This window comes from Chiroxiphia lanceolata, chromosome 14 (genome assembly GCF_009829145.1).
Source record: "Chiroxiphia lanceolata isolate bChiLan1 chromosome 14, bChiLan1.pri, whole genome shotgun sequence".
NCBI classification, from domain to species: Eukaryota; Metazoa; Chordata; class Aves; order Passeriformes; family Pipridae; genus Chiroxiphia; species Chiroxiphia lanceolata.
Window position 1 is genome coordinate 2,246,963 of NC_045650.1, and position 27,833 is coordinate 2,274,795.

A 27,833-nucleotide genomic window follows, 5' to 3' on the forward strand; every position below is an offset into this window, starting at 1 on the left:
TCTTCTGCCAGTGCCCCTCCAGAGTTCAGGGCTCTGCCAGTTCCTGGCACCACTTCTCTGCCAAATGGGGAGGTGGGGCTGTTGAGGAAGAATCAGGTTATCCCTCTCAACAACACTCTCAGGTGGGATTTTGGGGTGTCCTGTGCAGGGCCGTGAGCTGGACTTGATAATCCTTGTGGGTCCCTTCCAGCTCAGGATATACTACGACTTTTTGGCTATGAATTTCTAACCTCAGGCCAGGAACAACTACAGCTGAGTGCAAAACATCTGCCCTCAAGAGGGGGGATCTGAGGAAAGGAACATTCAGTGTCAGAAAAGGAAATCTTGGTGTTAAGCCTGAGGCAGCCTATGCAGTGTTAGGGTTTAAAAAACGGGGTCCAGAGAGGAACTCACTGACTTCAACACTTGCTCTGGGCAGGCTTCCTTTGACACCACCTCCTGTGCAAAGGTTTTGGTGCTTTAGTCTGAACTAGAATGGAAAATCAAGAGCTGAGAAGGAAAAACACAGCTGCTCTGTTGGGCACGTCACGTCAGCTGGGGCTGCTTTGCAGACAACGTGCTGGGAGGAAGATCTGTGAGGGAGTAGCCAGTTGAGGAAACAAATAATATTTACATGCCCTGCCTGTGGAACTGGAAATAAAACCCTCCTGCCAGCGAGAAATTCAGCCCAACCCTCCTGGCCCCACCTGCTCCTGGGGGAGGGATTGTGCTATAAAAGACTCCGGGTGGTGAACAGAGCTCACAGCAGCGACCCGGGGCTCTCCAGGGAATCCTCCTGGGGCACAGAGCTCACAGCAGCGACCCGGGGCTCTCCAGGGAATCCTGCTCCGGTGCTCCATGGGGAAGAGGGTGGCTGTGGTGCTGGCTGGCTGTGGGGTCTACGATGGGAGCGAGATCCACGAGGCTTCGGCTGTGCTGGTGCATCTCAGCAGGGAGGGGGCACAGGTAAGAGGCTCCTGCCCCGGCTCCAGCTCTTTTTACCCCTCTCTACTCCTCAGTCTTCTCCTCCTTGTCTCCGAGACAAACCACAAGCTCCCCATCGCTTGCAAATCATGAGTGAGTGGAGTCAGCGGGGACAGCAGAGCACGGGAGCTGTTCCAGTGAGCCTGGAGAACTCCCTGCTCAGCTCTGCTGTACCACGGGCTGGGCTTGGATCTCTGTGCTCAGCGTCTCTAAACTGTTTCCTGAACAGACTTTCCTGAATGCCTTCTCTATTCTTTTTTTTTTTTTTTTTGGCTTGTATTCCCTCTTTTCTGTTCCGCTCTTTCAGTTTAAAAGATTGTTATTGGTTTGGGCTCTTTGAAATCCAGCTTTTTAAAACCTCAAAAGTTAGAAGCGAAAATCGAATCAGAGAATCACAGGATGGTTTGGTTTAGGAGGGACCTTAAAGAACATCCAGTTGAACTCCCTGCCATGGGCAGGGACACCTTCCACTATGCCAGGTTGCTCAGAGCTCCATCCAGCCCCGTCCTGAGCATTTCTAGGGATGGGGAGTCCACCTCTCTGATGAGAGAATAGACAAGTTCTTATGAGTTGAATTTGGGGAGGGGTAAAAAAAAAAAAAAAAAAAAGGCAGCTCTAATATACTGTTAGTCAGGAGAGCCACACGGTGAGACTGGAAAAGGAGGGAGGGACCCTGTGGAAAACATCACACTCAGCTCTGAGCCGGCCACGTGTCTGGGGCAGAGCCGTTCCCTCGGGAATGGGAATGGCTCTGTGAGACACAGAGGCACAGTGGTGATGTACTGCTGAGGACATGAACCCAATTCCACACCCTTCCACCTCTGCCTGCTCCGTTCGGCTCAGAGCTGGGACTTGTCCAAGCGTTTTCTCCACAGGGTGTAATTCTGCCTCTTTTCCTCTCCTCGAGTCGCTTCCCTCCTGCCATTCCCGAAGCGGCGGGCTCGGAGCACGTCCTGCCTCATCCCTGGATCGCCGGGGGCCTCTAGCGGAGGAAACTCAGGCGTTATTCAATCCCTGCTTTCATCGGGAAACACGAATGTTTCAGCTGGAAGGGAGGAGAGCTCGGTACCTCCCTCTCTACGTCCCCCCCCCTCGGGGAGCTGCGGAGAGCCACGAGGTCTCCCCTCGGCCTCCTTTTCCCCCAAGTCTTCAGCTGCTCCTCCCAGGACGTTCCTTCCAGCCCTGGCACCAGCTTTGCCCTCTTCGAGCTCCTTCACATCCTTCTTAAACCATGCAGCCTGGAATTGCACGGGCTGTTCAGCCCCAAAATCTTTCCCCCACCTGTTTGCCACCCTCCACTCTCAACTGCTGCGTGTGAGCTTGGATGTGCTGGAGGAAGGGGAAGCATTTTCCAGAAAAACACTCTGGCTTTGGGAAAACAGTAGCTGGGAAGAGGAAACTCCAAGTCCCATCTCTGAGGGAGGCCCATGGTGGGACAGCAGCTCCCACAGGGATCCACTGGCTCTGTGGGGCAGCTGGGACGGAGCTGGGGCTGCCCCAGTGAGGGGGATTCATTGGGATAGGGATGGAAACCTCCAAGAAACAGCTTCACCAAGGGCTCCTCAGCCCCCAAAACAAGCAGTGTGGGCTCCCTGCTTTGCCCCTGGGCAGAAGCTACAAAAGGCCTCTCTTTCCCTCCTCTGCCTGATGCCAGTATCAGATCCAGGTGAAGGTCACGGCATTCCCCGGCAAAGTCCTTTCCTAACCAAGTCCCTCAGCACCCGCTCCCTGTGACCTTCCACACGTTTCTCCTTCATTCCTGAAGGATAACAGCCCTTTCCCCTGTGCCCAGGCAGAGGTTTTTGCTCCCAACATCTCCCAGATGCACGTGGTGGACCACGTGAAGGGGCAGCCGACGCCGGAGCAGCGCAACGTGCTGGTGGAAAGTGCCAGGATAGCCAGAGGGAACATCAAGGATCTGGCTCAGCTGGATGTCAAGGGGCTGGATGCCCTGATCATTCCAGGTAGGACCTGTGTGGGGCCTGCACGTCCACAGCCTTGGGAACAGCTTAGGTAAGCCTGGAATGACACAGGAGTCATGGGCTGGACAGGAACTGGAAGCAGGGATTGGGAGGACAGACATGGCTTGGACTTGGATCAAAAGAGGGCATGGCAATGCCAAGCTGATCCCAAGAGGAGAGGGTACCTGCCAACTGAATGATCCTCTGTGCCATCCAGAGGATCATTCCCTGAATGGAGAACTATCCCTTCCCTCCCCACTATCCTTTCCTCCTTCCCAGGAGAGGCTGGGACAGAGGGGGGAGTGTCAAAGGCAGAAAGCTTGGTCAGTCTGAGTCTATCTCTAGTGAAAGTGGGATTCCAGTGGGACGGATGAGGCCTGGAGCAGGGATTAAGAGGGGAAATGTATCAGTGCATCCCACCAGCATTCAGGAAAGAGCTGCTGGGTGAAGGACACACCCACTGGAGCACTGGAGGGGAAGTGGGGGAGGTGCTTGGGTGTCTCAGCCCACAAAGGTTCAGGACCTCTGTTTTTAATTCCATTATCAACACTGGACAAGTGCTGCCACCCCCCATGTCCAGATTAGCATTGAATCCTGCAATCCCTGGGAAAAGCCCTGCTGGGATATCACCTCCCAGCCTAATCTCCTCTTCCTCTTTTCTCCTCTTTTCTCCTCTTTTCTCCTCTTTTCTCCTCTTTTCTCCTCTTTTCTCCTCTTTTCTCCTCTTTTCTCCTCTTTTCTCCTCTTTTCTCCTCTTTTCTCCTCTTTTCTCCTCTTTTCTCCTCTTTTCTCCTCTTTTATCTCCCTTTCTCTTTCCCTCTTTTCCTCCTTTTTCTCTCCTTTTCTCTCCCTCTCCTCTTTCTCCTCTTTCTCCTCTTTTCTCCTCTTTTCTCCACTCTCTTTTCTCTCTTTTCTCTCCTTTTTCTCCCTTTCTTCTCTCTCCTCTTTTCTCTCTCTTTCTCCTCTTTTTCCTCTTTTCTCTCTTTTTCCCTCTTTTCTCCTCTCCTTTCTCTTTTTCTCCTCTTTTCTCCTCTTTTCTCCTCTTTTCTCCTCTTTTCTCCTCTTTTCTCCTCTTTTCTCCTCTTTTCTCCTCTTTTCTCCTCTTTTCTCCTCTTCCTCTTCTGTCAGGTGGCTTTGGAGTGGCCAAAAACCTGAGCACTTGGGCCACCCAAGGCAAGAACTGCAGCGTCTGCAGGGAGGTGGAGGATGTGCTGAGGGCCTTCCACGCTGCCCACAAGCCCATCGGGCTGTGCTGCATCTCCCCAGTGCTGGCAGCCAAACTCTTCCCGGGCTGTGAGGTGACAGTGGGACACGACACCGAGTGTGACAAGTGAGTGACCCACTGGGGCTCTCAGGGGGGACTGGGAGGCTCCAAGTTTATTAGGGAAGGCTCTTGTTGAGCTCCAAGAAACACCCCCCTTCCTCCTCAGAGACAGACCTGGGGGTGGTGGATCCAAGCCCAGCCTCAGATGATGTCAAATTTCAGGAATTATAGAGGTGTGATTGAATCACGTTGTCCCACAGGTTTTAATGGTATTTATATCAGAGATATTTATATAAAACAAATTATTAATTGTGACAAATGAAGAGAGGGAAGATCTTGATCGGAATTATTTGCTACACAGGGCAAAAGCTAAAAAATCCTAGTAGAGTAAAATATAGCATAAAATAGTGGGGTGCACTGTGTCAAAGGAATTATATTCCAAAAGAAACAATCACTAAGTGGAGATTGAGGTAACTCACCACACAATGATCATGGGCAGGGGGTGGAACTGGATGGGCTTTAAGCTCCCTTCCAACCCTGGGGAGTGACCATGAAGAGATGTCCCCGTTCCACAGGAGAAGCTCCACACGCTCCAAGAAAGCCTGTGGGAGAATCTGCCATGTCACAGTGGGACTGGGCTTTTATGAAGTGCTGGACTGCCAGTCCTGTATTCCCAGGCCATCTCCCAAATCCTGCCTCAAGTGCCTGGAAGACTTTTACCATTTCTCAGCAGATCAGAAGGAATGGCCTCGCACCAGATTTGCTGGCATTGTTATTTTTGTGTTTCCACAAGTCTGATGGAAATAAGACATTTAATTTTTTAAAGTAAAGCTTAAATTGAGACACTTCATTTGAAATACAGTCCTATATTGGCCTCCCCCGTGCACGTGGCACCTCATGGACCCAGGGTAGGAGAGACACCAGAGAACTGACTCCAAGTGAAGCAGATCCAAGGTAGGAGCAGGATGGTGGCACAAGCCTTGGGGTGTTAAGAGAGGGAATTAAAGTGTCCTCAGTCCTACAGGAAAGCTGTGGCTGAATCCTCCCAAAAACCCCAAACTTAAACCTAATTGTTGCCCAGAGCAGCAGCTGTGGCTGCCCCATCCCTGGAAGTGTCCAAGGCCAGGTTGGACGGGGCTTGGAGCAACCTGGGCTAGTGGGAGGTGTCCCTGCCCATGGCAGGGGGTGGCACTGGATGAGCTTTAAGCCCTTTCCCAACCCAAACCAGTCTGGGATTCCATAAACACTAAGTCTGGCATGGGCAGAGTTAAGCAGTGGAACATCAAGGGTTATTTTGGCTTTACTTAAGATTTTTAACTCACTGTAATCTGGAGGTGTTCCCTGTTCTGTAAGCCTGGAGAAACTCCTGTGGCAGGAGAAGATTTGGCTCCTACTGAGCAGGTTTTGAGCAGGGACCATCATCTCTTTTCTCTCTCAGCCTTCATCTGAGGGTGGGTTTATCCCCTCCTCCCTTGCAGGTGGCCCTATGCCAAGACTGCCGAGTCCATGCGGGAGCTGGGCTGCAAACACGTCAACAGCCACGTCACCGAGATCCACGTGGACCCCAGGAACAGGCTGGTGACCACCAGCGCCTTCATGTGCAACGCCCCCATCCATGAGATCCACGACGGCATCGGCAACATGGTCAAGGAAGTGGTCAGGCTTGCCTGAAGGCCACGAAGATCAGCTCCTTCCCCTCTGACACCCACGTGTCACCGGGAAAAGTGCCACCCAACTGGAGTTCTGCCCCCTCCCTGCCCTTCCCAGACCACTGGTGGCTGTGAGGAGGGACAGTCTGCAGTTGTGGTGTTCTGCCATGGCAAACTGGCAGGAAGGGGGGTGTGGGCACACCCTGAGCTGGCACAGAGTCATGGAATGGTTTGGGGTGGGAGGGACCTCAAAGCCCACCTCGTCCATGGGCAGGGACACCTTCCACTAGCCCAGGTTGCTCCAACCTGGCCTTGGACACTCCCAGGGATGGGGCAGCCACAGCTTCTCTGGGCAACCTGTGCCAGGGCCTCCCCACCCTCCCAGCCAAGAATTCCTTCCCAATATCCCATCTAACCCTGCCCTGCTCCAGCTCAAGGCCATGCCAGGTTTCCCCAGGGCTCCAGTTCAGTCCCCCCAGCTCCCGGAACAGGTGAATTGTGGCAAAAGGAAGGAACGTGGTTCTGCTCCCAAATAAAACCTGCTGGTTTTCCATGGGCTGAACTCTGCTGCTGCTTCTCCTTTCCCTCTGGATCAGGATGCGCTCTCAGTGCCACGGGTGGGCCAGGGAGGGGGGAAAAACCATACAGGAAAAAATCCAATTCAGTATCAGCATCCAGGTCTGGTGGGAAGAGGAGGAATTCTTCTCTGGTATAAACAGAACCAGAGAATTCCAGGTTGGCAGGACCTCAAGGCTGAGCTGGCCCAGCTGCCTGCCCAGCTGGATCTTAAAACTCTCCAAAGCTGAGCCATCCAGCACTTCCCTGGGCAGACTATTCCCACAGCTGATTGTTCTCATTGTGAAAATTGTCCTTGTGTCCACTGGGAGTCTCCCCAGGAACAACCTGTACCCATTACCCCCATCTTTTCCATGGACCCCTCGTGCAGAGGGAGTTTCCATCTCCTTTGTATCCACCCTTTAAATACCAGAGCATGCTGATAAATTGTCCCCTAAACCTCATTTTCCCAGGGCTGAACAGGCCCTGTTGTCTCAGCTTTCCCTCCCAGGACCTGGATCACCTTCTCCACATCGTTTTTTTTGCAGAGTGGGGATCAAAACTCTTTGCACAACTGAAGATAAGACACTTTATTTTAAACACAATCACATTTGCAGCCACTGATCACTCCTGCAAACACAGGGAGCTCTCAGCTCTGGCACTTTGGCAAAGGGAGTTCTTTGAGCATGTGAAATGAACACAAGTTAAATTGCAGCAATTTATTTACTCTGTTTTGAGTTTAAAGAACATCCTAAAAAGGGGGGAGGAGATAATCCCCATAAAACACGTTAAAAAAAGCTGATCCCTGCAGATATAAAGAGTTCACTGGGCCCAAACTCCCAACTGCTGGGGAACAGAGATTGACCCTGGCTGCTTTTGAGTTCTCTCTTTACCAAACTAGAATGGTTTGACAGATTTTTTTTTTTGGTCAGAAAAGGATCTGAATCCTGCCCCAAAAATGTGATTTGTGCACTGAAAGCAGCATAAACATCTCCCAAGCACAAAGCAGCAACCAGCATGTGAACAGGGTGGGGACCTGCTCACAAACACCTTTAAAACCACCCACTTGGAACAAAACTGGCCTGGTTTTTTTATGCTGAGTCAAAACAAAGAAAGGACTGGGGAAAAAAATGAGGCATCCACACAATGTGTGCAAAGAAATAAATCCAATTGTGCTTCAGTACAGGCTGGTCTTCCTCATGATCCGCAGGAATTCCTGCTCGTCCACTTCCCCATCCCCATCTCTGTCTGCCTCGTCGATCATCTCCTGGAAGAGATTGGGGAGCAGGAAGCAGGTGTGGATTGGAATGATTGGATTCAGCAGGATTAGAACCAGTTTTTGGTAAGCTGTACTAAAAGCGGAGGGGACGGTGTTCCCTCAGTGTCAGACTTGCCCTGTGACAAAATCTTTCCCTGACTGGACATTCATTTGTTTTTCTAAATATATTTATGCAGAAATCTGTCTCAAAAAATATGACAGGAAATTTCCTGGGAGAAGCAAAGCGCTTGGAGCAGAGTTATTCCCTTTCCATCACTCTCAGAAAGCTGCAATTCTACTGCTGCCATTTGAACCGTGTGGGCTCAACCTCAAAATCCACTGCTGGACACAAACTCTTCCATTCCTACCGGGAAAAAGGGGATTTTCCTACAGCTCCAGCACAAAGATCCCACTTCCCTCCCTCCCTCCCCAGGTACAAACCTGCAGCTCCTCATCTGTGAGGTTTTCCCCCAGTTCTTTGGCCACACGTTTGAGGTTTTGGAAGGAGATTTTGCCGGTTTCGTCGTCGTCGAAGAGTTTGAAGGCCTTGAGAATTTCCTCTTTGGAGTCTTTTTCAGCCTTAAAAGAGGAAGAAGAAGGAAGTTGGAAAGGAAAAATAAGGGGGAGTTGTGTCGTAGGGAACACTCCAAATAAAGTTATAAAAGATCTGATAGACTGAGAAACCCTTAAGAGTAAATTTAAAGGAGTTCCAGTCAGCAGGAATTACACAGAAAGGCTGAAGGGAGACAGAGACACAGCCCGGATTCCAGGGAATTTTTTCTCTGTCCTAGCCAGCCAGATGTCTTTGGGATTTCACCACGAGGATCTTGGTTTCACTCAACAGATTTGAAGATTTTTAAATCCAGAGATTTAATCTGTAAGTAAATTAGAACTCGAGAAGAGAAAATGCCCCCACGTCACAGAAAAACACTCCAACAGCTCCACAGCTGCACTGGATCTGGGAGAAAAGCCTGGATTTTTCCGGGAGAAAAGCAGGTTTTCCCTTTTCTCACACTCAAAAAAAAAAACAAACCCTGATTGTTAAAGGAAGTTAGGAATGATAGTGTTATTTCAACCTTTCCTTGAAAAATGAGACAGATTCCAAGATGTTTGTCCTTGAAAAATGAGACAGAACCCAATTTTCATATATTTAGTTAAGATTAAATAGTGCTTTAATCTCCCCCTAAACCCAAAAGGAGATGAATCACACATTAAAATTGCCTTTAATTTGATTTTTACCACTTCCATACCATTTTCTGGGTCATTGCTGCCAAGAAGTCATCAAAGCTGATCTTTCCTGTCCCTTCCTTGTCGATGTCTGAGATCATTTTCTTGATCTCTTCTTTTTTAGGTTCAAAGCCCAGGGCCCTCATGGCCACCTGGAAGGACGAAATCAGTCATAAATCCCACAAAATCAGTTACAAACCCTACAAAATTATCAACAAAGCCACAGGGGAGGGAAAAAAAAACCAGGTGAACTTCTGCCACATCACGTCACAACATTCCGTGTCTGAAGGAAAACAGAGGCACATCAGGATGCAGAAAACAGGGATAGAAACATTCCTATTCTGGAATTGTCCTTCAGTTAATTCAGGAATTTCCTAGACATGCTTTTGCCCCAGCTCAGGACAGGGAGGGATTTGGGATTTGGCCGTATCAGAGTCTTGGGAGAAATGTTTGCACCGAGAAAATCTGGATTATTTGCTGCTCTTAACTCCCCTATTTTGGTTGTATAATCAGCTCATTTTTCGCTCCAGTGGTAAAAATCTCCTTCAATGGCTGTTGGGGGAACATTTCCCTCCTTTGATAAAGAGACAAGAGGCAGGTTTGAAACCAGATCTGCTCCCTGTGGTCTTAGGGAACACGGAAATCCAGGTAGGAAACGAGAGGGACAACTCCTGGAAGCAAAATAAGTCCTGGTTTATTGATGACTCTTCTTCCCAAAAAGAAAAGGGTAGACCAAAAGGGGTTTGCAATGAATAAAAGCAGGAAAATGAATGACATTGGTGGATTCCTCAGCTGGGATAATTTAATAAACAAATAAAGTGAAATCCTCAACAAGAGGGGAAAAACACCTTTTAAAAGTGCACAAACTGTTTTTTGAGATTTTAATAATAAGCAGAAGCAGCATGAAATCCTCAAAAAGAGGGAAAAACACCTCTGAATTTTGCACAAACCCTTTTTTTGAGGAAGGAAGAAGAAGGAGGAAGGAGAAGGGGGAGGAGGAGGAGGAGAAGGAAGAGAAGCATGAAATCCTCAGCAAGACAAGAGCACCTTTTTAATGTGAAGAAACCCTTTTTTTGATGTTTTACGGACAGAGCAGGAGTCAGGACAGAAAACACAGAGCTCTCCATGAATTTTGGGCAGCCTGGCCCCAAACACACCCGAGAACAGCAGGAAAGAGCTGCAGTAACGTGCCCTTTTACCAAGCCGGTTTTTATGCCGGGAGGAGGAGGAGGGGGAAAGCAGGGAAGCCGTGTGCTGTCGGAGGTGATTTCGGTTTCTAATACCGGCACTCCTGTGCTTCCAGCCGCACCTTGAGCTCCTTGACATCGATGCTGTCGCTGCCGTCGGCGTGGAAGAGCTCGAAAGCCTCGCGGATCTCCCGCTGCTGCTCCTCGGACAGCTCTGCTTTGGGACTCGCCTTCTTCCTCTGGGGAGCGGCCCCCAGCGCCGGCTTCTTACAGCTGCAGGCCTTGGGACAGCGCGGGGGGTCAGGGCAGGGGGGCTCAGGGCCCCTTACAGCCCCCTCAGGGCCCCTTACAGCCCCCTAAGCGCCTCACGGCTCCCTCTGAACCCCTCAGGTCCCTCACGGCTCTCTCACATTCCTCACGGAGCCCTCAGGTCCCCTTACAGCCCCGTCAGGTCCCTCACGGCCCTCTCAGGTCTCTCACGGTCCCCTCAGCCCCTCACGGCTCCCTTAGTCCCTCACAGTCCCTCAAAGCCCCTCACGACCGCCTCAGATCCCTCACAGCCTCCTCAGACCCCTCATGGTCCCCTCAGGTCCCTCACAGCCCCCTCAAGCCCCTCACGGCCCCCTCAGTTCCTCACAGCCCCCTCAAGCCCCTCACAGCCCCCTCAGATCCATCACGGCCCCCTCAAGTCTCTCACAACTCCCTCAGTCCCCTCAGGTCCCTCACAGCTCCCTCACCTCTCTCATGGACTCCTCAGGTCCCCTCACAGCCCCCTCAGCCTCTCACGGTCCCCTCACGGTCCCCTTACAGCCCTTTCAGACCCCTCATGGCCCCCCAGGTCTGTCACAGCCCTGTCATGGCCCCCTCAGCCCCTCACGGTCCCCTCACATCCCTCACGGTCCCCTCACAGCCCCCTCAGGTCCCAGAGAAGCTGTGGCTGCCCCATCCCTGGAAGTGTCCAAGGCCAGGCTGGACGGGGCCTGGAGCAACCTGGGCTAGTGGAGGTGTCCCTGCCCATGGCAGAGGGTGGGACTGGATGAGCTATAAAGTCCCTTCCAACCCAAAACATTTAATGATTCCACACATAGGTAGTGTGTTATCTGGGAGAAGACATTCCAAGGGCGACAATCTGCCACCCAAAATATGTCTCCTACGAGGGATGGCTTTGATTCTGTGATGCTGCGACTTAAGCCAAGGCTGTGGGATTCCACGCCCCCTGTCCTCTCCCAATCCAGGAGCATCCCGGCAGTGTTTCCACACAGTTGTTATCATTATCCAGCAGTGCTACAGGAGGGATCCAGGAGTGATGTCCCTCATTAACACTGATCCAGACAGGAAGCCTCGACAAGCAGCCCTTTATAACCCAGTCCCCTCACGGCCCCTCAGGCCTCTCACAGTCCCCCTTACAGCCCTGGTAGGTCTCTCACGGCCCACTCAGGTCCCTTAAGGGCCCCTGAGCCCCTCACGGCCACCTCAGGTCCCTCACAACCCCTCATGACACCCTCAGGTCTTTCAGGACTCCCTCAAAGCCCCTCACGGCCCCCCGAGATCCCTCTCCTCCCTCACACCCCCCACTGACCATCCCGCCGCCTTCACTCCCGGCGGCCTCAATGCCGCGTTCTCCCATTGGCTGCCGCCCCTCACGCCGTTGCCACGGCAACGCGCCCTCCAATTGGTCGCGGTCGGGGCGGAGCCAAGGGAGGTGAATGAGCGCGTGGGAAAAGGCTCCTCCTGCTCCCGGCGCGATTGGCCGGAGGGAGGAGGCGGCGGGCCAATCAGCGCGCGGGATCGGGCTGGCGCGATGCTCAGCCCAGGGGGAGGGGCGGGGTCGGGGAGTGGGCGGGGTTTGACCGGAGGGGCGGTGCTGATTGGTGGAGGGCAGATGGGGGGCGGGGCCGGGGCGCGCTAGGAGCGGCAGCAGCGGTGAGAGGGGAGGGGGCGGCATTGGGAGGGACTGGGAATACTGGGAATGGGTCTGGGGGCTGCGGGGAGGGCGTGGGAAAGTGGAAAGGACGGGGAGGGGCTGCGGCAAGGGGATGGGGGCAGTGGGGAGCGTCCTGGGGGCCGGGGGAAAGCACGTGGGGAGGCTCCTGGGGGTTGGGAGGAAGGTCCGGGTGGATGTGGGAAAGATCCTGGGGCACCGGGAAAGGTCCTGGGAGCAGGGCGAAAGGTCCTGGGGGCAGTGGACAGGTCCTGAGGGCCGTGGGAAAGGACATGGGGGCCGTGGGGAGAGTCGTGGGGGCCATGGGGAAGGTCCTGGGGGATGCGGAGAAAGTCTTGGGGGATGCGGGGAAGGTCCTGGAGGACATGGGGAGAGTCCTGGGCGATGTGGGAAGGTCTTGGGGGCTTTGGGGAAGGTCCTGGAATTAGTATGAAGGTCCTGGGGGGCATGGGGAAGGTCCTGGGGGGCATGGGGAAGGTCCTGCGGGGCATGGGGAGGGTCCTGGGCGATGTGGGGAAGGTCCTGGCAGCTGCACGGAAGGTCTTGGGGGCTGTAGGAACGTGATGGGAGTAGTGGAAAGGTCCTCAGGGCCAGGGGGAAGGTTGGGGGAGGAGTGAGGGAGATCCTGGGGGATGTGAGGAAGGTCTGGGGGGCCGTGGGGAACGTTGTGGGGGCCGTCGGAGGGTCATGGGGGCTGTGGGGAGGTCCTGGAGGACACAGGGAGGGTCCTGGAGGCTGTGGGAAGGTCCTGGGAGTGCTGGGAACAGTTCTGGGGACTGTGTACTGGGGATGGGGGCCATGGACAGGACATGAGGGCCTTGGGAAAGGAGCTGGAGGCCCCTGGGAAAGGTCCTGAAGGACAATGGGGAGGGTCTTGGCGGCTGTAGAAGGGCACAGGGTTGTGGGAAGGTCCTGGGGGCTGTGGGGAATGTCCTGGGGGTCATGGGCAGGGTCATGGGGGGGACTGGGAGACATCCTGGGGGATGTGTGGAGGGTTCTGGAGGCCATGGGCAAGGTCCTGGTGTTCTTGGAAAGGCCCTGGGGCAGCGGAAAGGTTGTGGGGATGGTCCTGGGGGACGTGAGGAAGGTCCTGGTGATTTTGGAAAGATCCTGGGGGATGTTGGGAGGGCCCTGGGGGTTGTGGGGAGGTCTTAGGGGGCTTTGGGGAAGGTCCTGGGGGTGATGAGACGGTTCTGCAGGCCATGGGGAGGATCCTGGAGGATATGGGGAAGGTCCTAGGGATTGTGGAAGGGGCACTGGGGAAGGTCCTGCTGGTTTTGGAAAGGTCCTGGGGGCACTGGGAGGGTCCTGGAGGCCATGGGGAAGGGTCCTGGGAATGTGGGAAAGCTCCTGGAGGCACTTGGGAAGGTCCAGGGGGATGTGGGGAAAGTCTCTCTCTGTCTCCAGCACATCCATTGGCTTTTTTTTTTTTTTTTTTTTTTAGCAAAACAAGGAGAATGAACTCCCTTTTTTCATCTTTCTTCAGCATAACAGGTTCAAACCTGGATTTCTGGATCCAGAAACGTGGGATTTTATTGTGAAGAAGAAAATATCCTCCTTTTTTGCAGGAATCTGGTGGACAGGCCTCACCTGAGCCATGGCCACACGTCTCAGATCGGTGAGTTGAGCTCCCAAAAGGGACTTTAAGAAGATTTGTCCTGCAAAAAACACCTTCTCATGGACACTCCTGAACATCCTGGGACTGATCCCGCATTAGGGATAATTCTGGGGGGAAGTAATGGGGTTTTCCAAAGAATAATTTGCTGCTGTTGGTTCCAAAAAGATCAAGAAATGCTCCAACCCCCCCAGTGGCTTTGTCAGTGCTGGAGACTGAGTTCTTCCAGGATCATTCCCAGATGTTTTATGGCCCAGTTGAGGTCCCTGAGCTCTCCTAGACTGTTGTTCCCTCATTTTGTGATCCCTACATTAAATACAAAAGGTTGGGATATGGAAAAAGTACCATTTTGCTTAACACAGAGAAGATTTGGGACGTAACTCTCAGGAGTTATTTATTATTATTAATAATGATAATTGTTAATTATTATAGTTATAACTAATATAATTATATATTATATAATTTATATTGTATTCCATAATATAATAATTGTAGCATTACAGTTATTATTATTAACAATTTATTGGGCTGTTCTGTCTCTTTACCTGAGGTTCTTAGTTATGAATTTCTGCCTTGTGAGGCATTTTCTCACTAATTCATAGGAAGTTGATGCAAGACCAGGAAATCTGGGATATTTAGGAAGCAAACAACTGAAAAAAAGCCACTTGGAAAGACTGTGAGCAAACTGTTGTGTCTCCACAGCCCTGCTGGGGTAGAATTTGTACCCTAAAATCAATGTATTCATGGGTAGCTTGGCTTGCTACACACTTTATACTGTGCAATATCAAATTAGAGAGAGTTTATATATAAAATCATATTTAATTGTGGCTGCCCCATCCCTGGGAGTGTCCAAGGCCAGGTTGGAGCAACCTGGGGTAGTGGGAGGTGTCCCTGCCCCTGGCAGGGGGTGGAACTGGATGGGCTTTAAAGTCCCTCCCAACCCAAACCCTTCTGGGGTTTTACGGTCCCTAAACGAGCTCTGGAGGTGATTTGAACCCTCTACAGTGGCTCTGAGGTGCAGAGGCAGAGGGCAGCATTGTGCTGCAGGAAAGCTTTGGGGCACACAGCTCGGGGCAGTTTTCGGGAAGAACACGCTGGGATCGTGGAATCCCAGAATGGTTTGTGGTGGAAGGGACCTTGGTGAGAAAGGATACAGGGGAAAAGCAAGGAAAAGTAATGATGGGATGGAGCTGCTGCCTTTTGAGGAGGAGCTGAAACAGCTTCTGTCCCCTCTTTGACCAAATCCTGCTGCGGTCACCACTAAAAATGTTCCATCTGAACATTTCCAGGGATGGGGACTCCACCCCTGCCCTGGGCACCTGGGCCAGGGCTGGACAACCCTTTCCATGAAGAAATTTTCCCCAAATCCAACCTGACCCTCCCCTGGCACAGCTGGAGGCCGTTCCCTCTCCTCCTGTCCCTTGTTCCCTGGGAGCAGAGCCCGACCCCCCCCCCGGCTCCCCCCTCCTGTCAGGGAGCTGCAGAGCCAGAAGGTCCCCCCTGAGCCTCCTTTTCTCCAGGCTGAGCCCCTCCAGCTCCTCCTCATAGGATTTATGTTCCAGACCCTAATCAGACCCTGCTTTGCATGTCCCATCCTAAATAACTGGTTCTGCTTTGATGTAACTGGGGAAACTCCTGGAATTTCTCTGCAGCAGAACCTTTCTTTAAGGATGTAACACTTAGAAACTTCTGAACAATCCTTGTCTTTGTGTGGTTCCAGGGGGTTAAAATTCCCTCCAGCTCCATAGATAAACCCCCACCTCTGCAGTTGTGCAGCAACAATAAGGAGTAAATGTGTTTCCAACCAGGACAGAACATTCTTTGTCCAAAGGCTCCCTCAGACTCGGGGTTTGGATGTTCTGTGCTGGGGAGGTCTTTGGTCTCACTCCAGTTACAGAGTGAGCAGACAGGAATCTGTTAATTAGTGCCTGTGACCATTGATTTAAAAAGCTTAAAAAGATAAAGGAAGAACTAATGACTCCAAAGGGCAATCCTTGCCTGTACCTGGGTGCTTTCTTGGCTTGGAGGAGCCTGAGTGTCACAGGCTCTGATTCAGAATATTCAAACTGAATATTTTTGTATCATCTGTGCCCTGGGGCTGAAGGAAATCACAGAATCATCATAAAATCCCAGCCTGGTTTGGGTTGGGAGGGACTTTAAAGCCCATCCAGTTCCACCCAGGGACACCTTCCACTATCCCAGGTTGTTCCAAGCCCTGTCCAACCTGGCCTTGGACACTTCCAGGGATGGGGCAGCCACAATTAAATATAATTTTATATATAATTTATATATAAACTCTCTCTAATTTGATATTGCACAGTATAAAGTGTGTAGCAAGCCAAGCTGCCCATGAATACATTGATTTTAGGGTACGAATTCTACCCCAGCAGGGCTGTGGAGACACAACAGTTTGCTCACAGTCTTTCCAAGTGGCTTTTTTTCAGTTGTTTGCTTCCTAAATATCCCAGATTTCCTGGTCTTGCATCAACTTCCTATGAATTAGTGAGAAAATGCCTCACAAGGCAGAAATTCATAACTAAGAACTTCAGGTAAAGCAACGGAACAGCTCAATCAATTGTGCTCCTGAGAGTTATGGCCCAAAAACCTCTCTGAGCTGGGGAAAATGGTACTTTTTCTGTATCCCAACCTTTTGTATTTAATGCAGGGATCACAGAATGAGGGAACAACAGCCTAGGAGAGCTCAGGGACCTCAACTGGGCCACAGCACATCATAAAACATCTGGAAATGTCTCTCCACCTTGTTGTTGGCTCCCTTCGAACTCTGTTGGCTTTGCCATCTGGGCAGGGGTTGTGGGAGCAAATCCTTTTTTCCTTCTGTCCTTTTGGACCTCTTGGTTAGGGGGGTGAGGCAAAGCCCTTCCCAAATCCAGCCAGTGTGTCTGAGCTCCTGAGTCACTGTGGTGACCACTGGAGGAGTCTCTGGGTGCCTGAATTTTGACTCCTCCGGTCGAGCTGCGAAATTCCAGCCCATTAAGATCCTGGGAAGTTTGGGTGGGTTTCCTTGGGGGGGGTGTGGTTGTTAAGGGGGTTTGCCTCCCCTCTCTGTCTCTCTGCAGGCTGGCAGGAGGTGCACTGTGATCGGGGGCTCGGGGTTCCTGGGGCGGCACATGGTGGAGCAGCTCCTGGACAGGGGTTACTCCGTCAACGTCTTCGACATCCAGCAGAGCTTCGAGAGCGACCGAGTGAAGTTCTTCCTGGGGGACCTCTGTGACAAGGAGGTACAGACCCACAGGGACAGCCTGGCACTAGGGATGTCCCCAGGGCTCAGTGCTGGGCCAAGGGTTGATTCACTTCATCAGTGGTTGGGGGAAGGGGTGGTGGCTCCCCAGCGGGGTCGGCGCAGGAGGGGCTGATCCCTCAGAGGACTTGGAGAAGCTTGGGGAGATGGGCAGGGAAGAACTGTCTGGAATTCAGCAATGCCAAGTGCAGCCTCAGCTGGGGAGGAACAACCCTGGGCACCAGCACAGGCTGGGGGGGACCTGCTGGAGAGCAGCTCTGGGAGAGGGCCCTGAGGGTCCCTGAGCCAGCAGTGAGCCCGGGGGGACAGGAGGCCAGTGGGATCCTGGGGGGCATTTGGAAGAGCACTGGTTGAGGAAGGTGATCCTGCCCCTCTGCCCAGCCCTGGGCAGGCACATCTGCAGGGCTGGGCCCAGCTCTGGCTCCTCAGCACAGCAGGGCCAGGGAGCTCCTGCAGCGGGGCCAGCGCAGGCTGCGGAGATGCCCAAGGGATGGAGCAGCTCTGGGAGCAGCAAAGGCTGAGGGAACTGGGGCTGTTCAGCCTCCAGAGCAGAGCCTGAGAGGGGCCCTCAGCCATGTCTGGAGGGGCTGCAGGGAGGGGGCAGAGGATGGAGCAGGCTCTGCTCGGGGAGCCCAGCAATGGCACAGCAGGAACGGGCAGGAACTGATGCCCAGGAAGTTCCTCCTGGATCTGAGGAAGAACTTCTTTGCTGGGCAGTGACCCAGCTCTGAACAGAGACCAGAGAGGGTGTGGAGTCTCCCTTACTGAGGTTATTCCAGACCCATCTGGACACAATCCATGTGCTCTGGGATGGCCCTGCTGGAGCAGGGAGGTGGCACCAGATGACCCACTGTGGTTCCTTCCAGCCTGACCCATTCTGGGAAAGGATGTCTGGTTAAACGGGTGTTGTTTCCAACACTGAGCCTTTCCCAAAGCTCTGACACACCTGGAGGCCCTGCACAGGTTGGAAAAGGGGTTGCAGACGTGCCCCCCAACCTTTCCCTGGGGTGAAGCCTCAGCACTTCTCCATGGAATCATCTCAAAGGAACAGCCCTGGTATCTCTTGGAGCTGCAAAGAACAGACCTGATTTCTGTCTGAAGCTTTGCATCACTGTTGGTTTAGACACTCGGTGTAATTACAGCCCCTGTGCTAATTGCAGGGGGGCTCTCCCAGCTCTCCTCAGCTCCATGAGAACGGCACAACTCGTTATTCCCAACAGTCAGGGCAGGCTGAGGCCTCCTGAGGGTGAGCCAGGGGAGAGACACCTCCCCACCCGCCTGAACCCCACAGCTCAGGGCTTTGGGACAGTCACCTCCAACAGGGCCCTGGGGAACTGGGAAACTGCTACTTCCTGAGTGTCCCAACTCCTGGCTCCAGGGAGTTCTGAGTCTCCTACCTACTGATGATATTCCAAGTAGTTCAGCCTAAAAAGCCTCCAGCTCTGGAGGAGTTCTCAGGTTCTTCTCTGGAAAGAAGGGTTGATGTAGAGTGTGTTTGCCCAGCAAGAGGAGAGGGCACTGTGAAAATCCTGGATGCAAATCTTCTTCCAGCTGCCCACCTTTATGGAGGGAACATGAGTGAAATTTCGCAGAGTGTTTCCATGAAAAACTGTCTTTTATTTCCTTCTTATTAATTTTTTTTCCTGCACTGTGGCTGTTGCTTCATTCCCAGGCTCTGCTCCCAGCTTTGCAAGGTGTGTCCGTGGCCTTTCACTGTGCATCCCCAGCACCTTCCAGTGAGAACAGGGAACTGTTTTACAAGGTGAATTTTATGGGAACCAAAGCAGTCATTGAGGCCTGCAAAGAAGCTGGAGTGCAGGTAAGGCTGGAAAAGCACGTGGACACTGGAGTGGACTTTATAACACTTGCACTGTGGACCAATTTCTGTCCAGTTTAGAGCTCTGAGATAATCAATTCCTACTTGTTCCATGAAAACTAGTGGGAGACACACTTCTGCTTAGTGTTGGATGGAAACTCAATCCATGTTTGCCACAGAAAACCTGCACGTTGCAGTCTTCCTGACTGCAGGAAAAGCATCCATTCAAATCTGTCCTGCCACACTCCTGGGAATCACCCAGGGGAGAACCACAGCTGGCAAGTGGCTTCTTTCATGGGACAGCTCCAAAGGTGGCTTTTCCAGCAGTGGAAATACCCATGGCACGTATTCCCTGTCTGAATTCTTTGCCGTGTAATGAGAGGGAACACACTTGGGCCACAATCTCGGTGTAATTTGGTTTAGAAAATCAGTTGCCCTCAAAAGAGAGAGCCTGAGGAAAGCAGGAAACTGCTGTTGAGCAGCCTCAAATCACAAGCTGAATTTCCTCCTGGTGGTCTTTTGATACCACAGGAGTTTTCACTTCAATTCTCAGCGAATCTGCCAGCCCAGCACACGTGAAGATCCCGTTATCCCAGGCAGTGATGCAGCTCCAGAGGGTTTTGTGCAGAGTCCATGGACAAATCCAGAAGGGATCACGTTCAGAATTTCTGCCTCTCACAGCTTGGGTTGGTTGGGGGGTTTTTCTTTCCCTCTGGTGTCATAAGGAGATGGGCCATGTGGGGTTTCCCTCCAGGCTGTGTCTGGATTCTGTGGGAGCAGAACCTGTTGGATCCAACCATCTCTTTCTGACAGTGTCCATTTTCTCCAAGACCACATGTCTCTGGTTGCTCAGAGCTTTGAATCCACTCGGCTACATTTTTATCCAGCAAAAACATCCAAGATTTCTCTTTTTTGGTTCAGTCTCCTGTGATCCTGTTACTGTGAAGATGAGCAAATCCATCCCAAAGCCACTAATTTGTGTTAAGTTTTACAGTGTTCCTTTACACTCTGATTTCCCTGGGGATGTTTTCCCCTGCCTGGGGTGTTTGTTGAGGTGTTTTGATGTCCTTTAGGTGGCACAAAACCCTGTGACAGAGCCACACCTGCAGCTTGAGCTCATTTTCTCTTGGCCTTGTTCTTCTAGACTCAGTTCATTCTCTGTAGGATCAGTTGATTAAACATTATTATTGCCTTTACTCAGCCTTCATAAATGATAACCCTCCTGTCTTAGGCTTCAAACAACTGTTTTCTCTGCCATCCTTTGCAGAAACTGGTGTTAACCAGCAGTGCCAGTGTAGTTTTTGAGGGCACAGACATAAAAAATGGATCAGAAGACCTCCCTTATGCACAAAAGCCTATTGACTACTACACAGAGACCAAGATCCTCCAGGAGAAGGTATTTGCCATTGTATCTTGTGGTTAAATTGTTATTTTTCGATGTATTAACTTAATAATAAGAGACTAAAATCTTGTTGTGCCATAAATTACCCCTGAAGTTGAATGAAATAGTGTCTTACACCACACAAGTTGACTCAGAGCTGGCAGAGGTGTCACTTCCATGGCATGAAAATGCCACTTCTTAGCTTTAAGCTTTGGTTTAAGAGCAGCTGAGGGCAGTTTTTTGTCTCCTCTGCTCTGGGAGGCTGTTTCAGATCCCCATTTTCCTGATTTGCAGCCTGAGTTTATAGTTGGGATTGTGAACAAGGCCCTGGGGAGGGAAAAGATGGGAATGTGGGCTGAGCTGAGGAGCACACCAGCCTAACAAAGTGTTGTCAGCCAATGCTCTTGGCCATATACTGAGATATTATTGCTCAAAACCACCTCAAAACTGCCCCTACATCTGGAATTTCACTGCTCTGCATGTTTGCACATCCCCAATATCTGTTGTGTTCCCTGTTCTTTTTGCTGCAGCATTTGGGGTTTAAATATGGGGCAGCAATGTTTTAAACCAACGGGATCAAACCTGGTGTTGAGCCTTTTCCCATGGCTTGGCCTTGCAGCTGTGGAAAGAATCTGGGCTTGTTGTGCAAGCAGAATTCAGAGTTGCTTCCGTGCTGGTGCTGCCAGCGTGTCCCTGAGGCCTTCGAGGGTTTCTCTCAAAAAGAGCTGAATTAATTTGAATTATAAAAGCATCTGTGCTTTCACAAGCACGACCACTCTGTGCCGAGGAAGGGAGAGCTGGGGAGCAGCAATCAAGTGCAGTGTGATTCTGGCTCGATTTGGGGTGAAATGCAAAGTATTCCCTGTGGTTTTGGCTGTGCCTCGATCCTGGGGTTTCCCAGAAATCCCAGCAGCTGTTGGGAATGAGGAGGACGTGTTGGTTGGAAGCTCCCAAGGGAATTCAGTCCCTTTCAGAGCTCCTTTGCTGGACGTGCTCAGCTCTTGGTGCTACCAGAGAGGTGGGATCAGCCCCTCCTGAAGGAGATCCAGGAGGTTTGGGGTGGGAATGGCTGATGGGAGGGACAGAGGTGGAATTGCTGAGTGTCCTCCTCTTCTCCAGCACAAGGAGTTCATGGAGCGAAGGAACGTGGAAAACCTCTGGGTTTTATGGTGTTAAATGGGAGAAGCAAAGAGTTCCCTTCCTTTGCCTGGCAATTCCTGAAGTGTCCAACTGGTTCTTGCCTGGTTTTTCTCCTTAAAGAGAAGTGGGAGAAGAGCTGGGAACAAAGGAAGGATCATTTGTAGAGCTGGGAACAAAGGAAGGATCGTTTGTAAAGATGAGAAGGGGTAATAATTCATCCACTGGTGTCTTCCCAAGGGGATGGGAGCCCAGATCACTGAGTGAGGAGCTTGGAATTTTCCTTCCCAGCCTTCTCCCATTTCGATTCTCTTCTTTCCCTGCAGGAAGTGCTCAGTGCAAACGATCCAGACAACAATTTCCTCACCGTTGCCATTCGGCCCCACGGAATATTCGGTCCCAGAGACCCTCAGCTGGTTCCCATCCTCATCCAGGCAGCCAAGAGGGGCAAGATGAAGTTCATCATTGGGTGAGCAAAGCTCAGGCATTTTATTGCTGTGATAAAACCTACAAAAAGTCCTTTTGAGAGGGCATAATATTCATTTTTTCCTGCTTTTGATATTAATTTAAAAATATCATTTTATTATTTTCATTACTGTAATTAATAATACATATTATATCTTACGTTATGTCTGATTATAAATAATACAAATTACATTAATATAATATTATGATAATAAATTATTATTAACTAGATTATTAAATATATTATTAAACATTTATTAAATATATTTAATGAATATATTTAATAAATATTTATTATTATTTGTTATGATAATAAATTATTATAAATTATTATATTACTATTATTTATTATATAAATATTTATTGAAATATATATTTAATAAATTAATTTAAATTTATATTTAAATATATTTATTATTAAATATATTTATTATTAAATATAATTAAGTAGCAATTGTTTTAAACTATTAGTTATTAGTAATTATTTTTTATATATTATTATGTTTAATAAAATATACTATGTATTATTATAGAATATATACACTATTAATATAATATATAATTATGGTTATTGGTTAATATTAAATATTATTAAATATGAATTATTTTTATTAATAAAATATTTTATATTATTTTTTTAAATATCTATTTTTTTCCACTTCTTTCTTTAAAAATCCTCCTTTGTTAGGGGTCCATCCCCTCAAGTGGTGAGTGTTCCCAGTGCCAAAGGAATACCCCTGAGGGAAGCTGGCATGGCTTTAGCTCTCTAAAGAGCTGTGCCATCAGATGTGAAAGCTCAGATAACTTACAGGAATTTAATTAATGCACACTCTTGGTGTGGGAGGTTCTGGCAATTAAATAACCTGTTAAATCCTACAAGTATTTGACTATTTCTGGTGGTGGGATCAAAGAGAGTCACCTTGTTACTGAGCCCCTTGCAGAGCTTCCAGTGGAGCGCTGGAGGTTTAGAGCAAGAGGTAGTTGAGGTTGGTTTGCTCTGGAAAAGAAACGTGCTTTTTAATTAAGAAGGGATTTCAGTAAGAGTGGATTTTTATTCCATGTGGGGGCCTGGTTGGTGTGGTTTTAGGCATGTTTTTAGGCGTGGCTTTTGGTGTGTTTTTAGGCATGGGTTTAGGCATGGTTTAGGCATGGTTTCAGGTGTGTTTTAGGCAGGTTTTAGACATGTTTTGGATGTGGTTTCAAGCGTGCTTTAGGCGTGGTTTAGGTATGTTTTAGATGTGGATTTAGGTGTACTTTAGGTGTGATTTAAGTGGGCTTTAGGTTTGGTTTCAGGCGTGGTTTCAGGCGTGGTTTCAGGCGTGGTTTCAGGCGTGTTTTGGGCGTGGTTTCAGGCGTGCTTTAGGCGTGGTTTAGGTATGTTTTAGATGTGGATTTAGGTGTATTTTAGGTGTGATTTAGGTGTGCTTTAGGTTTGGTTTTAGGTATGGTTTTAGGTGTGTTTTAGGTGGGTTTCAGGTGTGGTTTTAGGTGGGGTTTAGGCATGTTTTAGGCGTGGTTTCAGGCGTGGCTTCAGGCGTGGTTTTAGGCGGGTTTTAGGAGTGGTTTAGGCGGGTTTTAGGCATGCGTTAGGCGTGGTTTAGGTATGTTTTAGATGTGGATTTAAGTGTGTTTTTAGGTGTACTTTAGGTTTGGTTTTAGGTATGGTTTTAGGTGTGTTTTAGGCAGGTTTCAGGCATGGTTTCAGGCAGGTTTTAGGAGTGGTTTAGGTGTGGTTTTACGTATGTTTTAGGCGTGGATTTAGGTGTGTTTTAGGTGTGCTTTACATGTGTTTTAGGTTTCGTTTTAGGTTTGGTTTTAGATGTGTTTTAGATGTGGTTTTAGGTGTGTTTTAGGCAGGTTTCAGGTGTGAATTTAAGTGTGGGTTTAGGTGCGGTTTAGACAAGTTTTAGGCATGTTTTAAGTGTGCCGTTAGGTGTGCCTTTAGGTGCACTTTAGGCATGGTTTTAGGCGTGGTTTAGGTGTGTTTTTAGGTGTGGTTTAGGTGTGGTTCAGGTGTGTATGTGCATATGGTCTTGGTGTAGAAGGAAGGAAGAGAATAATTTGATGGGGTTTTGGCTGTTGGGTTTTTGATTTAGGTTTTTTTTTTGGTTCTTTTTCTCCCAGCTCACTCCTGAATTGATCTCTCACGTTGATCTGTGAGCAGCAAACCTGCCCAGGCTCCAGGTTTGGGCTGCAGCAATCCTGGTTTTATGGCCAAGTGATGGTGGGGATGGGTTGATTTATTTTGGTTGGTTTGATTTCAAACTGAAACAGGAGGGTTAAAGGGGATACTGGGGAGAAATCCTTCCCTGTGAGGGTGGTGTGGCCTGGCACAGGTTGCCCAGAGAAGCTGTGGCTGCCCCATCCCTGGAAGTGTCCAAGGCCAGGTTGGACAGGGCTTGGAGCAGCCTGGGCTGGTGGAAGGTGTCCCTGCCCATGGACTGGATGAGCTTTAAGGTCCCCTCCAAGCCAAACCATTCCATGATTAATTGGACTCTGAGCAGATGCATTTTCTATACCTGCCTCAAAATAAGATTCCACACAGTGGGTTGAATCTGTTCCAGCGGGGGCTGAATTGGCTTGTTGAGGGAGTGACTTAGAATTCCATGAGCCAAAACATTCCTAATTGGAAGCTTGTCCTGAAGTGACATTCTCTGTGCTGGTTACCCCTGTCCTTCTGTTTGTTCTGCTCCCCAGACCTGGGGGATCTTGGCAACCTGGGAGGTTTCAAACTGGTGCTGTTCCAGGAATGTAAACTTTGAGGGCAGTGACAAAATTTCCTTTCCTTTGTCTCCAAAATAACATGTAGTGATTCCACCCCCCTGGCCTGAAATTGCAGCACGAAAGAGTGGGAAAAGATAAATAAAGAAACTTGGGATAAATCTTTCCTGGGTGAAAGTCCTTCCTTTTGCCACAAGCAGCTTTTCAGCCCAATGTGCCTTAGGGCTAAAATTCCTTCTGTTTGTGTTTCCAGGGATGGAAAGAACCTGGTGGACTTCACCTATGTGGAAAACGTGGTCCATGGGCACATCCTGGCTGCAGAAAAGCTGCAGAAAGGCTCTCCCCTGTGTGGGAAGGTGAGGAAGGACCTTGGGATGGGAGGGGAGGGGCTGTCCCCAGCCAAACTTCCAGCTGGGATCCTGAGTTCTGTGTCCTGACCATCCCTCCTGGAGATGAGAGGAGCTCCACACCCAAGTGGGTCAGGTCTGGCCATGGGTACAATGAATGGTTGTCCATGTGGTGACCTTTGTGTGCCACCACATCACAGAATCCCAGAAAATTCCGAGTTGGAAGGGACCCACAAGGATCATGGAGTCCAGCTCTTAAGAGAAGAGCCCATCCAGGGGATGGCACCCCTGATGTTATCAGCACCAAGTTTTAACCAGCTAACATGGGCTAAACTGGATGAACATACTTGGATTTCATGCTGTGAAACCCCCTGGGAAAGGAGATCCAGGCACAACTGTGGGCACACATGGAAACACAGAGGCTTTTAGGCCAGAGTTCAGAACAGGAGAAACCTGGACAGCTTTTCCTGGCCCCACTTGTGCTTTAATGTGTTTGCTCTGTGCTGTGTCGGTCAGTTTGTTTGACATTTACGAGGAATCTCAGCCTCTGGAGTGTCAGAAGGAGCTGTTTCTTGGCAAAGAAGAGGCTCATCCCTCTTCACCCAGAGGTGGTCAGTGCCAAGCAGCATGTCCTGAGAGATGTGCTCTTGCCCAGCTCAGGGGTGAGCACGAGATGGGCCGTCACTGAGCCAAATTTGTGAAGCCCAGGATGATTCTTCTCACCTGGCTTCTCCTCTCCTTCTCTTCCAGGCCTTTCACATCACCAACGATGAGCCAGTTCCCTTCTGGGCCTTCATGTCCCGCATCTTGACCGGCTTGGACTACGACCCTCCCAAGTACCACATCCCCTACTGGCTGGCCTATTACCTGGCCCTGCTGCTGGCCCTGCTGCTGGGGCTGCTCAGGCCCCTGGTGACCATCAAGGCCACCTTCACCCCCATGAGGGTGGCCCTGGCTGGGACATTCCACTACTACAGCTGTGAGAGGGCCAAGAGGGACATGGGGTACAGGCCTGTGGTGGGGCTGGAGGAGGCCATAGCCAGGACCCTGCAGAGCTACCCCCACCTGCGCCGGGCCAGGGCCTGAGCAGCCCTGCAGGGACTCCTTCCAGCTTGATTTTCCATGATTGCTGTGATGTCTTGCCATGGGCACTGAAGGAAATGTCACCAAGTCCCAGGAACGGGGAGTTTTCCCCCTCCCCGAGTTCCTCCTCACCATTACCTGGGCTGAAAAACCCTCACATAGGAGCTGTTCTAACAGTTCTTTGAGGTGACTTCTTGTTTCGAGCCAGCTGCTGAACTCTCTGGACTGTGAATAAACACTCTGCTGTGCCCTCTTCAGTCCCGAGGCAGCCCATCAGCATTCCTCCTCTCCTCTCCACCCTTGTCCCCATGTTTTGTTGCTGTGGTGACATCAGCCACCTCCTCTCAGAGCTGAGGAACCAAACCCTTCTCGTGGCTGGTCCCCTCTGGGCTTTGGCTTTGCTCTAGACAGGAGAAGCTCCTGGCAAAAAGCAGTTCTGCCACCGGCTCTGGAATCGTTGCAGCTCATTTGGTTTTCTCTCTGTGATTAGTGGGTGATTTGGCTTCTTCCTGAAGGAAACCTGAGGAAAGGCCTCTCTTTGTTCCTTTGGTCCTGCAGGAGCCTATTTCTGTTCCAAGAAGAACTTAAATAAATCACAAAGAGATGACTTCCTAGTTTTCTGTGCCATCTTTGAAAGGGCAGATCCCTTTCTGACCATCTCAGCACAACTTGGATTTGAACAATTCCCTTGGTGGGGGGAGAGCTCTTTGCTGTGGACTCTTTTCCCATAACTCATTTCTCACAAGAACTACAGTAATTGGATGATCCTGCAGCACACAAAGCTCATCTTCTCTAACCTCTTATTGCTGCTCATGGTGATTTCTGTTGCTTTGACCACTTAGTCCATGAAAAAACCTCTTTTCACATGGAATATAATGCAAAGATCCCCAAGCTATTTTGTTTGACATGTGTATTAAGTGTTCTCTACCCTATAATCTTCCTAAGTGCTCCAGTTCTGGTTTGCTCTTAAATGAGGGGTTTAGAGTAGAGTTGGAATTTCCCTCCATGCTGATTCCTGACTCCTGGGAGTTTTGGTGTTTCAAATTTCAGAATTATGGGAAGTACCTCCCTCACTCACAGAATCATTGAATCCTAGAATTCTTGGGGTTAGAAGGGACCTTAAAGCCCATCCAGTCCCACCACATGGGCAGGGACACCTTCCACTGTCCCAGGTTGCTCCGATCTCCATCCAACCTGGCCTTGGACACTTCCAGGGATGGAGCAGCCACAACTTCACCACAGTGAGCCTTAACCTCCATCTGTGAGCTTGATCCTATAAAATTGGTTTTGTTTTATCTCCTGGCTGTTTTTTTTTTTTTTTGAGAGTTTTTATGTTGGGCTTTTCTTCCTGGGAATTTTTATGTGCTGCTCTAAGGGCTCGTTTTATCAACCTTGGCCTTGATGTTGAAGTGACCTGGCCAGTTGCTTGGGCCAGTTCCTACTGTTCTGGTCTGCACTGGTCAGCCAGCTGGTCCTCCTGGAAGCAGGGATAACACTGCCCTCCCACAGGGAGCTGGGGAGGGAATGGGGATGTGCTGGAGTGGAAGGATCCGGCACCGGCATCACCTGCAGTCAAACCACAGCAAAAGCACCTTTGGCCTCTAGATGGCATTTCCCAGCCAGAACTGCCTTGCAGCTCCAATCTGTCCCAAAAATCTCTCTCAGTCCTTGGACACAGTTCCAGGACTGTGCCTTTGGAGGCCTGTCAAGGTAAGGAAGGTCCCAACCAGAAGGGGCTCCTGAAACAAGAGGTGCTGGAAGTTGGAGTCAGCGGGATGGAAGCAGGAGGGGCACTGGAGTTTCCCTCACCCAGGGAGGGTAACCCAGAGGTTTTCTGGGATGGGGGGGAGCAGTTCCCCGGGCTGGGCAGGGAGGGAAGTGTTGTGTCACACCTGGGTTGGGTTGGTTGCTCTCCCTGTGTAATTAGGGCAGCTGCTGAGGAGCTGCTGTTTCCTAAACACAAGTAAACAGGGATTGTTGCTTTGGTGGAACCTGACTCTAAC

The 27,833-nt window shown here is 50.3% G+C and overlaps 3 protein-coding genes across 11 annotated transcripts; 2 read left to right on the plus strand and 1 right to left on the minus strand.

The window, feature by feature from the left end:
* Positions 1 to 724: 724 nt before the first annotated feature.
* On the plus strand, positions 725 to 6,101 carry LOC116793853 (glutamine amidotransferase-like class 1 domain-containing protein 3A, mitochondrial). The gene is made up of 4 exons (XM_032702028.1): positions 725 to 945; positions 2,756 to 2,927; positions 4,053 to 4,254; positions 5,667 to 6,101. The coding sequence occupies exons 1-4, from the start codon at positions 838 to 840 to the stop codon at positions 5,857 to 5,859; spliced, it is 675 nt and encodes a 224-aa protein (XP_032557919.1). The 5' UTR covers positions 725 to 837; the 3' UTR covers positions 5,860 to 6,101.
* Positions 6,102 to 6,967: 866 nt separating this feature from the next.
* On the minus strand, positions 6,968 to 11,846 carry LOC116793854 (centrin-2-like). The gene is made up of 5 exons (XM_032702029.1): positions 11,644 to 11,846; positions 10,187 to 10,345; positions 8,901 to 9,029; positions 8,092 to 8,229; positions 6,968 to 7,659 (listed from the first exon to the last, which is right to left on the minus strand). The coding sequence occupies exons 1-5, from the start codon at positions 11,689 to 11,691 to the stop codon at positions 7,570 to 7,572; spliced, it is 564 nt and encodes a 187-aa protein (XP_032557920.1). The 5' UTR covers positions 11,692 to 11,846; the 3' UTR covers positions 6,968 to 7,569.
* Positions 11,847 to 11,901: 55 nt separating this feature from the next.
* NSDHL (NAD(P) dependent steroid dehydrogenase-like) lies at positions 11,902 to 26,444 on the plus strand. 9 transcript variants are annotated; one of them, XM_032702025.1, is made up of 8 exons: positions 11,902 to 11,987; positions 13,575 to 13,624; positions 16,699 to 16,860; positions 18,553 to 18,699; positions 19,964 to 20,092; positions 21,541 to 21,683; positions 24,654 to 24,756; positions 25,498 to 26,444. In XM_032702025.1, exons 2-8 carry the CDS (start codon positions 13,604 to 13,606, stop codon positions 25,831 to 25,833), a joined length of 1,041 nt encoding a protein of 346 aa, XP_032557916.1. In that variant the 5' UTR covers positions 11,902 to 11,987; positions 13,575 to 13,603; the 3' UTR covers positions 25,834 to 26,444. The 9 variants fall into 9 exon arrangements, with proteins under 9 accessions (XP_032557916.1, XP_032557909.1, XP_032557914.1 ...); XM_032702018.1 differs by having other exon boundaries at positions 11,948 to 11,987; positions 13,493 to 13,624; XM_032702023.1 differs by lacking the exon at positions 11,902 to 11,987 and adding an exon at positions 12,001 to 12,037.
* The last annotated feature ends 1,389 nt before the right edge of the window (positions 26,445 to 27,833 follow it).